General features: G+C 45.4%; 3 protein-coding genes across 4 annotated transcripts; all 3 read left to right on the forward strand.

Annotated features, from left to right (window-relative positions):
* The first annotated feature begins 1 nt into the window (after nucleotide 1).
* BDBG_06017 lies at nucleotides 2-3,188 on the forward strand. Of its 2 annotated transcripts, XM_031722417.1 has the most exons (7): nucleotides 2-426; nucleotides 542-616; nucleotides 702-1,133; nucleotides 1,211-1,426; nucleotides 1,490-1,788; nucleotides 1,855-2,869; nucleotides 2,936-3,188. In XM_031722417.1, the coding sequence occupies exons 1-6, from the start codon at nucleotides 335-337 to the stop codon at nucleotides 2,565-2,567; spliced, it is 1,827 nt and encodes a 608-aa protein (XP_031579643.1). In that variant the 5' UTR covers nucleotides 2-334; the 3' UTR covers nucleotides 2,568-2,869; nucleotides 2,936-3,188. The 2 variants fall into 2 exon arrangements, with proteins under 2 accessions (XP_031579643.1, XP_031579644.1); XM_031722418.1 differs by having other exon boundaries at nucleotides 2-616; nucleotides 737-1,133.
* A 1,002-nt stretch (nucleotides 3,189-4,190) lies between these two features.
* BDBG_06018 (uncharacterized protein) lies at nucleotides 4,191-4,460 on the forward strand (the record flags this gene model as incomplete). Its single annotated transcript, XM_031722419.1, has 1 exon — nucleotides 4,191-4,460. The coding sequence occupies one exon, from the start codon at nucleotides 4,191-4,193 to the stop codon at nucleotides 4,458-4,460; it is 270 nt and encodes an 89-aa protein (XP_031579645.1).
* A 2,254-nt stretch (nucleotides 4,461-6,714) lies between these two features.
* BDBG_06019 (SWIRM domain-containing protein) lies at nucleotides 6,715-10,335 on the forward strand. The gene is made up of 2 exons (XM_002622793.2): nucleotides 6,715-7,335; nucleotides 7,427-10,335. The coding sequence occupies exon 2, from the start codon at nucleotides 8,066-8,068 to the stop codon at nucleotides 9,173-9,175; it is 1,110 nt and encodes a 369-aa protein (XP_002622839.1). The 5' UTR covers nucleotides 6,715-7,335; nucleotides 7,427-8,065; the 3' UTR covers nucleotides 9,176-10,335.
* Nucleotides 10,336-10,422: the final 87 nt, after the last annotated feature.

Below are 10,422 nucleotides of genomic sequence, written 5' to 3' on the forward strand. Positions count from 1 at the left end.
ACGAGTATGTATGGATAGTACGGTAGTTTACCTAACTAAGTTAGTTACGCCACGCCACAAGGAACCAGACACGGAATTTTACCACTCCCAGCGGGTGTCTGCAGGGCTCCAACTTAGAAGCAAGCAACCTCCAGCAACGTCAGCTTCAACTCAGCCACTTGCGTGTCAGCTACCCATGGCCCAACTGTCCAGCCGCATTAGACTGGATCACCATGCGTTGACTGTGACCATTGAGTGATATATGAAGCTGTATATCCATGCAAGCTGCCACAGATGCTGTGTATAACACAGGCACTCGTGAAGACATTCGGAACCGGAAGCTGAATCTGAAAGTATGAACGGTATGAAGACGCTGAAGGCCTGCAAGGTCTGTGCCAGCGCCAAAGTAAGGTGTGAGATCGAGAAGGGTGATCGGAAATGCAGGCGGTACGTGGCTTTTGCGGACTTTCAATTTCCTGTCCCATACTACACTACAAATGTAGTAGCTACATTGATTTAGTTATTCGAGACTGATTTTGTCTATAAAACCACACCGTCAAAGATGCTTTCGACTCAAGAAAGAATGTACTCTCCAGCCCCGGGGAAGTCATAGTCGCATGGGACGCACAACAGCAAGGTGCGTATCATGAGCTACAGATAATATATCTATCTATCTGTATTTTTTTGGTTCGGTTTGCAGACTGATCTGATAAGGAGGGTAGATCTGTTTCTGACCGCACAGAATCTTTGATAGCAGATTCTCTTCCATCCCCACCCTCATCCGCTCTTTCGTCATCTTATGCCCACACTTTGTCTTCTGTCCCGAATATTTCTGTCGAATATTCTCCTCTTTCAGCATTTAAACAACTTATCCCGCCAGACTCACGGGAAGCCAGTGGATTATTAGCTTTTTTCTGCTCAGAAATGGCTCCTCTGTACCCCTTCACCCGACTTCCATGGGGCATAACCCCGCAAGAATTACTGCTTGAGAAGCCCTTGTTATACATGGCCATTCTGGGTGTTGCCTATCAGAGCGATACCCGGAGACAACAGACTCTCGCCAAGATGTTTCGTGAAGAGATCAGCCGCTCCATTCTAATTTGTGGAGAAATGAACCTAGGATTATTGCAAGCTTTGTTGGTTTATTCGGCATGGTGAGTTTTGTAAAACTTCCAGGACTGTGTGTGTGGGACATGAAAAGTCACCATTAACCTGCTAACTTCTTATTTAGGAATCATGTTCACATGCAGCTCAAGTCTCAACTGTCCAATCTCCTCCCCTTGGCCATGGTCATGGTAACAGACCTCGAGCTAAGTAGGGAACCTCACACACGATCAAAAACTTCACCCGCGGCCCTAAGAGAAGTAGGGCGGGCCCCCGCGGCCCCAAATGCAAGAACTTTGGAGGAACGGCGTGCCTTCCTAGGGGTATTCTGGCTGAGTTCAGTGTCGGTCAAATAAATGATCCCCTTTGGGCAAAACCAAAATGACTGACAATATCATAAAATTAGAACGAAGACATGCGCGAAAGAAATTGACGGAATGAGATTTAGCAGATATGCCGATAAATGCTGTCATATTCTGCAAGAGGCGACGGAGTACCCGACCGATTCGTACCTTGTGCATCTAGTCCGCATTCAGCAAATAGCTGATACAATTGGTGCAACAGTATACAATGATAACCTCATGGACTCATCCACGCTAAATGGGCCAGCAGCAACGCCCCTAGTTATCTCATCTTTAGAGAAGGAAGTCCAAGCAATGGGTGATAAAATAAGCGAAATGCGACATCTCGTGATCCCACCGGCATGTGAGTTCCCGGATGCTTTAGTGTGAAGACATGCCCGTCTGGCTAACAAAGAAGGGAGGGAAAAAGCGATGTTGATGATATCTTACCACTCGATGCAAGCCTACCTTTATAAAATTGCCTTGGATGATCGGCTATTTTCATCATTATCAGCAACGACCTCAGGATGCCCATGGGCAAGCAACACAGACGTACTGCCGTCTAACACGACTTCCACAATCGCTCTCACAGTCCGCCGCACCGACCTGCTGGTCTCGTGCCTCTTCGCTATCAAATCCCTAGCGGACCACTTCTTGACGCTGACTGACATGGTAATATTTTCGCTGCCATACCCGACCTGGCTCCAGCTGGGGCACTGCATCCTCATCCTGACGCGTGTGATGGAGATCCGGCATAACACATGGGATTTGGGGTATGTGTCTCACCTGTTGGATTTTCGAGAAGTGCTGAACAGGCTGGCACTGCGGTTGGATAAAGTTATTAGCCGGGGCAGGGAGGCCAGGCCAGCACAACATTTACCACTAATCTTTGAGGGGTTGGTAGAGAGGATGGGGGAGATTGGGAAGATGATTGGGGAAGGGCTGCATGCCGTGGGGAGCGGGAACACTCGGAATAGCAGTGCTCATAACGACATTGGCGATGGGGATGGGGATGGAAATGAGGAGTGGACTAGTGCGGGAGCGGTAGGGGATGGTGCTGTACTTTGCGGATATGAGACTGGGATGGTGTTTGATGACGAGACAACGCAGGCAATGCATGACTTCTTCGGGGTTGGGGGGTGATTGTTCTTTTTTGACCGGCGGGTAAAGAAAGCTTTGTGACAAGTTGAACTAAATCATGATGTTTGTAGGAATTTCATGGCGGACATGATCTGAGTGCAGATCAGTGATGATTCATTTTGAAATATCCGTGTCCCGTCTGAGTGCTGAAATATGCTTTGAAGGTTGATGTAACGTTAAGTCTAAAATCCTCGATGGAGAAAATGAGCGGAGGATGAGTCGAATCTGATATATCTGAGATTGAGTCTGATATTCTAAAATGAGACTTCGCAAAATATTTGTGGCTGATGATTGCGCCGCTGAGGGTGAGTTTTTGGATCGTGACCTTAAGAGCTCATATAACTTTGTTCTCGGCTCACTTTCCATCCTAGCCGCTGAATTGGAGGATAGATGGCTCTCCTCTACCTCGCTGCCTCGACCATTAAGCGCCGAAGATGATCTTCTGGAACCATGGAGTATTGAGCCCTGATGAAACAGAGGGGGTTCTATAAATATGAAGAGAACAAAGCAAGCGCATCATCAGTAGATCACGCTATGTAGGCAACATAGAGATGGTGAAGTTGAATAGGCATTGAATATAGCTAGAAGAGCGACGCCTTAAAAAGTGCTAAGATGTTAAATTTTATCCATGGCCTTTGCGATGTTGATCAACTTGAAGCTTTTAAAAGCTTCACCATTTGGAATTGCTTGCCGCCGGTCCTATCAGAGCCTATGCAGGAAGTAGGGAGCGAAGCGAACGAATTGAACAGCACCAGGAGCTGCCAGTTGATTTTTCTTGTGGAGATAGGAAAAGTCCTGAAAACGAGCTATTTAGGCCACATCCCCCGGAGACAAAATGGGAGTGAACTCTCTCTCTTTACATCAACTCAATTCAGCTGAATTCCAAAAAAACAGTAGTAAACCATTTCACAAGTTATACTTCAGATCTTTTGATCAACTTCACTCTTTCCCTCTCATTGAATTTCATAATCATCGGCCTCCATGGAGAAGAGCGAGAGAAACTTCAAAGCCTAATTCTTCTCAGAGCAACAACACTATAATTCTTCCCCCAGTTCTATCTGCTGTAAATCTCAAATGCATCCCCAACTTTTGTGCTGTCACTCAAAAAGAATTGGCAGACTTTGTGGAAAAAGAAGAAACGCCCATTGAGCCAATAACAATCAAATCTCCACTCTTCAGTTCTTACCATGCATTATTTCCAATTCGATTTCACGATGGGCTGCAATGGGTCCTGAAGATTCCAGCCTGGAGGGACACCTGAGCATTTTAACAAGCCTGCCTCATCAGCACACTGTGATCTGAAGCTTTGACTATGCAACGTATCTGCCATGAAACCTCAATCCCAGTTCCTGATGTCTTTCCATTTGATGCAACATTGGATAATGAACTTGCTGTTCCTTTCACCCTCATGAGCTTTATCCAAGGAATGTTTCTGTGTGACTGCTGGTTTGACATGAGAATCTCAAAAGAAGAGCAGAGATTGCACCGCACCAGAACCCTGGACAATATCAATTGAGCTATGGCTAAGCTAAGTCGACTCTTGTTTTCTACCGGCGGGATCCCAACATTTGATACGGAAGGAAACTTGACCGGCACCGGCCCAATGAGATTTGTTGACCATAGGCAATGCTTGAGGGACTCGCACAGAGTGATGACGATGACATTGAACCAGCAATCTATTACGAAGCAGGACCCTTCGTTCACCCACGAGATTTCTACCTTCTCTCATTCAACAGGGCAAAGCAACCAACTCATGAGATCGAGGTGGGGATGCTGAAACCTCTTTTTGCACTGGGCGCGGGCACCGCAAGACCCAAAGTTCGTGCTTACACGTCCGGACTTGAAAAGCTATACAGAATATCCTTGTATCCGAAGATGGGAGTATGCGGGGCTTAATCAATTGGGACAATCTCGCGGCGGTTCCCCGCCTTGTTGGAAACGAAAGATATCCCTCTTGGCTCGCTCGAGACGGAGAGCTGTCGATGTACGTATGGAACGAAGAAATGAAGAAAGGCATTGAGCATGCTACACCGTGGGAGGACTATCCAGAGACTCTTGCCTCGCATCACAGAGAGTACAATGACTCACTGCAACTGAAATACTTTAAAAGTATCAAACTTCAAAAAGTTCACAATCATTCATTATTATATATCTATTTATAATATAAAGATCACTCACTATAATAGTGTTAAAATTTCATGTCACAGCTTATACCTAGTTAATTCAGAGCTCAGTTGTTAATGCATATATAATTTGAGACAACTGACACTTCATCTTTGAATATTTAAAAATCAGTTCAAATAACATATCTGTAAAGAGTATCACAGTCCATCTTCTTACTGTCAATGTTGAATATTCAAAAATTTCAGAATAAATCCCAGCATTCTGTCAGTCAATTAGCTTAACATTGCTCTTGATAAAAAGTGCAATGTCTTGTCATATAAGAATCAACTGATCAAAACTGAATAGCAGAACAGCAGAACAGTATGCAAGGCTTGCTGGAAGCTTTGGCAAATTCCAAGTTTACGGTTAAAAACCAAGCCTTCATTGATGTATGTAATATCTCTGACTGAGCCACTTCTATATCACTAAACCAGCACCCCTTTGGCCTTGCTAACTTCACACTCCACTGGTGTCTGCAAAACGTGTCTTGTATTTTGATATTGAGAACTTGATGGACTTTGAGGGTACCGAGATTGATATTTCTACTTCACATGGTCGTAATGTACATGTACATGTACATGTACAAGTTCCCCTCCCCTGAGAATCAATGCGCCGGAGAGGAGCGCAATGGTGGAGCAATGGTGCAGTATTTATTGAAGAGATTGGTCAGATATTCATCGAGAACCTCTATCTTAGACTGCCTGCTCGGAAGCTTGGCAGGGCATATTCCAACAGCAGCTTCCAGATTGGGAAGTGGTGGCTATGGCGGAGGATTTGCCTTCACATCAAAATTGGGCGTAGCAAGGCGGAAGTTACAACTTTTGTCATTTCGCCATTTCACAGAGACTTCGCGGATCATGATTATCTTCTCGTTAAATGTTGAGACGCACAAAGCCCCGTCTGTGGGAGGGAGGATGGATGTGATTGGCTTGGTGATGATGTTGTGACCATCAGCTGTTGTCAGGCGCGGAGACAGATGGGCGGTTAGCTTGATTCTTAGCTTGGGTGAAGAGGGGTTTAGAGATGAGGGGAGGAGGGATGTGGAACTGTCTGTGTGTGTGTGTGTGTGTGTGTGTGTGTGTGTGTGTGTGTGTGTGGGTGGGTGGGTGTGTATATATGTATATTCTGTGTATATATATATATATATGTGTATTCTAATATATGTATTCTATGCTTTAAATTGACTCTTGTGAACTCTGTCAGTATCATCCCATGGATGGATCCTGGGCCCAGTGTGTGGAGTAGTTATGGATTTAAACTCCTAAAAGACAAATTAGAGTTGGGAATAAATGTTCTATTTTTATGTAGCGCCCAATGATCAATCCTTGCTTTTTTGCCCATCTGCCCTGCTGATGCTCAAACTGGATCCAAACCATGATTCCCATTGTCCAACAGCGCAATCCATAAACAACCGTAAATGTAATTTTGCTTTCTTTCTATACCAGCCGGAGTTGCCTTTTCACTACAGAGAGTTAACGGCACATTAGACATGAATGAGGATGCGAAACCTAATCTCTTTTTTATTTAATTAAGCTCGCTTCTCCAAAGTTTAGTTAGAGATAGATGAATGAATCATCCCATCATGAAACAGGCAACCGCATAACTCCAAATCATTTTCAAAGAAATTGCTTCATGTGTTTCTCCGTTCTCTTCTTCTTCCCTTAGAGCAAACATCAACACTCTCCCAGCTCCTAGCTCCCCGCCACAAAGCAATAACTCGCATGAGTCAATAGCAAGAACATTAAATACGAAAAGAAGAGAGAGGATCAATCCGGTAGAAAGCTAGTCTCCTCCGCAGCCAGCGGCGGTGGCTTTTTTTCCCGGCAATATTCGACCCATCCTCCTCTAACCTATCTATCCTCCTCTGCCTCCTTCACTGTCGCCAAACCTCCGCAACCATCCATATGCCATCACTTGACCTGTGTATCCCTGTGCTTGTTTGTACTGCTAAATACTGCTCCTCCAAGTTGTATATCAGCTGCCTTGGTCACTAACTCTCTCATCCTTCAACTCTCTCATCTCTCTCTCTCTCTCTCTCTCTCTCTATCTCTCAATCATAGCGCTGATCAAACTATATACTTCGTCCCTTCTGTCTCGCTTCTTTAACCATTGAAGTCATCCATCCATCTTTCATCATCTATCATCTACTCATCTATCATCTACCATCTATCTCCTATCATACATCACGCCCCTCTCAGCCTTGTCAGCTGCTGATCGCCTATCAACAAGTACAGCCAATATCATTGCTATTAATATTAGCTAAATCGCTGTCTTGCTACGCCTGTTTACCCCTCTTGTCGTCTTGTTAGTCTAATAACGAGTAATAAGACGCGGCGCCAGGCTAGGCAAAACCCCATAGCCTCGTCGATCCTCCAAGAACCCATTTTTTTTTAAACGAAGCGACCAGACCAGACCCTTGACACGGTGAACTAACTTACTCCCTGCCTGCCTAAGTTACCCGCTTAGTTCAGACACATTTAGCAGCTTAACTCCGACTTTGGGAGTCATCGGCGGTTATTAACCATTCTTACTTATATATTATTATTATTATCATTATTACATTATTTAAAGCGTGGAAAGTTTACGGAAACATCCAAAGTATACCTAGGTAAATCCAGCCCTTCCAGTCATTATATATATAGTTAATACAATTGATCAATTAATTAATAATAACCTCCCACCGTTGCCACCCAACCTAGTAACTTGTCTCCGGTCAACCAGTCACCAGTCACCAGTCACAGGTCATTCATCCACCTGCCCGCCTGACAAATCAAGCCGCCTCCCAGCAAACAGTACATACATACATAGCAACCTCCAATTCGCAGCGCTGGTTGGCTCTGGTTGGCTCTGGTTGGCTCTGGTTGGCTCTGGTTGGCTCTGTTGGCTCTGTTGGTTCCCTTTTGGTCCCTTTGGCTTTGGTCCCTCACTGGTCAACAACAACTCACTGGTCAAGGTCAGGCCGCAAAACTCAGCCTTTTTCCGTCTGTCGCCTTCGCCCTTCACACGTATTTCTTCTGCCTGGGAACGTCACTCACTCCTCCTCATCCATCACATCCATCACCTGTACCTTTCTTCCTTCTTCTCTTCATCCATCATCGTTCTTCTTCTTCTTCTTCTTCTTTCTTGTGTCTTCTTCTTCTTCTTCTTCATCTTCATCTTCTTCCTTTTAATATCACAAATCAAACCACCCTTACGACACACGCCCTTCCTTTCTATCTCCCTCACATTTCAATTCGGCCTATTTCATCATCGCAATTCGCCTATCGCCATCCGCAACTCAATTCACACTCACCCACGCACACACATACACACACAACCATCTTGACACTTACATTGCCATGAATCGTCTACCGCCCGTATCTAGCCTAATGTCGCCGCCAGAGGCAAAGCCTCTCGACAGTTTCACTCGATCTCTTTCGCCATGCACCTCTAAACAGTCTTCGTTTGACGAGAATAACACCCTTCCTCCCATCTCTTCCCATCGAAAACGCACCCAATCCGAGATGGATCTACCCTCGCCACCCGTCACCCCGTACACAGGGAACAAGAAACAAAAGTCAAACGTCCACGATCAGATCGAGAATGATGCCTCTGTCGCTTCTTCGAAAGATCCAGTCCTCTTCCCCAACAATGAAACCGATATCCTGCCTGATGAACCACTGTTTGGCCCGCAATTGGCCCCCGTCGCTGAACGCCTCGTCGACAAACACATGGAGAGCCAGATGTTAAGATTCCAAGACAAGAAGAACAAACCGACTCGCAGGGAATACATGTTCGCCTTGTCCTGCGTTCCCATTGTCGGAAGGCAGTACAATCGGAATCCTGGTGCCTGGGCAAGGAAGGAAAGAGAATTCTTGGACCGTCAACTTTCAGAGACTAAACGGGTTGGCCACGAGACCGCCATGAAATTGAAAAAGATCGCTCCAGCGCCAGAAAAGCGGACCCCAACCGGTGGCGTACGGGCCCCACGACCGCGGCCAAGACGTACCCCCAAGTCCACTCCCAGACAACGAGTGTACGATTCTTTCGATGTCGCCACCTCTACACCAAAGCCTACTCGTGTTATCGGAACCAATCGCGATGATACAGACTACAGATCTCTGCCTGACTACTGCCCTCCAGTCGAAACTCTTCGTGGAAACACAAAGGGCTTGAAGGCGGACTGGAAAGGCCAGATGCTGGATCTTAGTAATGACCCAGACCGTCACCAACTTGACCCCGCAGAAGTGGGTCTGGCCGCCACCCTTCGCCTTTCCTGCGCTACCTATCTATGTAGCAAACGTCGCATCTTTGAAGCACGCCTCAACGCCCTCCGCATCGGTAAAGAATTCCGCAAAACCGATGCTCAGCAGGCTTGCAAAATCGATGTCAACAAAGCAAGCAAGTTGTGGACTGCCTACGAAAAGGTCGGCTGGTTCAAACCAGAGTACTTTCGACAGTATCTGTGATTCGCGCCACTTAATTCCGTCTTTTCTACTTGAGTCGGTACCTAGGCCAGAGTGGGACAATGAGAACTGAAAATTGAATTGAATCGCTGATTGAATCTGTGATATCGCATGGTTGTTATTTTATGAAACGGGAATGGAACTCATATCTCCGCCAAGCCTGCTCCTTGCATGATGTGGGACTACTTTGACTACATGTTTCCCCCCTCTCTTTTTTACGACTTGAATGTTTTCCTAACGTTTTGTTTCGGATCTCTTATGCATCATGGGTTTTAAAGGTTCGAGTTTTCTGTTTTCATTTCTCTATTATTGATTTGGATTTTCCCGTCCCTCTACTTATCAAACACCCCCCGAACCGAGATTATCATTTTGCTATTGTTATGCGGAGCAAGGTATCAGCCGGCCTATACTTTGTGTTTCATGGTTCCACATTGCATTTGATGATAGTCTGGGGCAGGGCAAGTTACGACCTTAGCCCATTTGTTTGGTTTATTTGGCTTTTGCGTTCTTACGTTCTTACTTTGATGATTTGCCTTTCGTCATCTTCGATGGGGCGTATTCTTTTGATTCGCATTTACGGGGATTTTTTTTTTTTTTTTTTTTTTTTTTTTTTGCGAAGGAAACGGATGTGGGGGCGGGGAGGGAAATGTTAGTTCGGACACGCGAGGGCTTTTCATATTTTGGCATGTGCATGTGCATTGCATGCACTTTACCATACGGCATTCCTTAACTTCTTTCTTTGTTTCCTTCGCTAGGTACATTGGAGTGGCGTTCTTCATCATGTTGGGCATTTTGTTTTGTCTTTCTGTCTGGGATTTCTTTCTATCTTTCCTGTCTAGGTTGGTTGGTTGGGAACCGGATGAACATTCAGAATGATTACAGGCCCTCGGCTTTTCATTTTCAATTTTTTTTATTATTTTTTATCATGGCTTAGTGGCGACTGGCTTGGTTCATAGCATTTGAAATACCCAATACCCAATATGAAGTCTTTCCTTAACTAATACCTTCTATATACATTTCTTGCGTAGGTGCAACCCAGAATAATAATCCCTCACACACCGCGTTGCATTGGCTACTTCAGCCACCACCTACTCCATGTCCATGCTCTTCATATCAGTAGTCTTCACCGGTCTTCTCTTTGACACACTTTATGAGGCAGCCTAAGAATCTAAAAGCAGAAAAGCTTGAAACTGCAGATCTGTTCTTCTTATTGCCCACACCGTGTAATCCCAGTTGCCAATGGGTTAAGA

The sequence above is a fragment of the Blastomyces gilchristii genome, assembly GCF_000003855.2.
Source record: "Blastomyces gilchristii SLH14081 genomic scaffold supercont1.15, whole genome shotgun sequence".
Classification (NCBI taxonomy): Eukaryota; Fungi; Ascomycota; class Eurotiomycetes; order Onygenales; family Ajellomycetaceae; genus Blastomyces; species Blastomyces gilchristii.

Coding starts and splice junctions, on each gene's coding strand:
- BDBG_06019 (XM_002622793.2), top strand. CDS start 8,066: ATGAATCGTCTACCGCCCGTATCTAGCCTAATGTCGCCGCCAGAGGCA.
- BDBG_06017 (XM_031722417.1), top strand. CDS start 335: ATGAACGGTATGAAGACGCTGAAGGCCTGCAAGGTCTGTGCCAGCGCC. Junction 617..701: donor ATGGGACGCACAACAGCAAG/GTGCGTATCATG, acceptor TAAGGAGGGTAG/ATCTGTTTCTGACCGCACAG. Junction 1,789..1,854: donor TCTCGTGATCCCACCGGCAT/GTGAGTTCCCGG, acceptor GGAGGGAAAAAG/CGATGTTGATGATATCTTAC.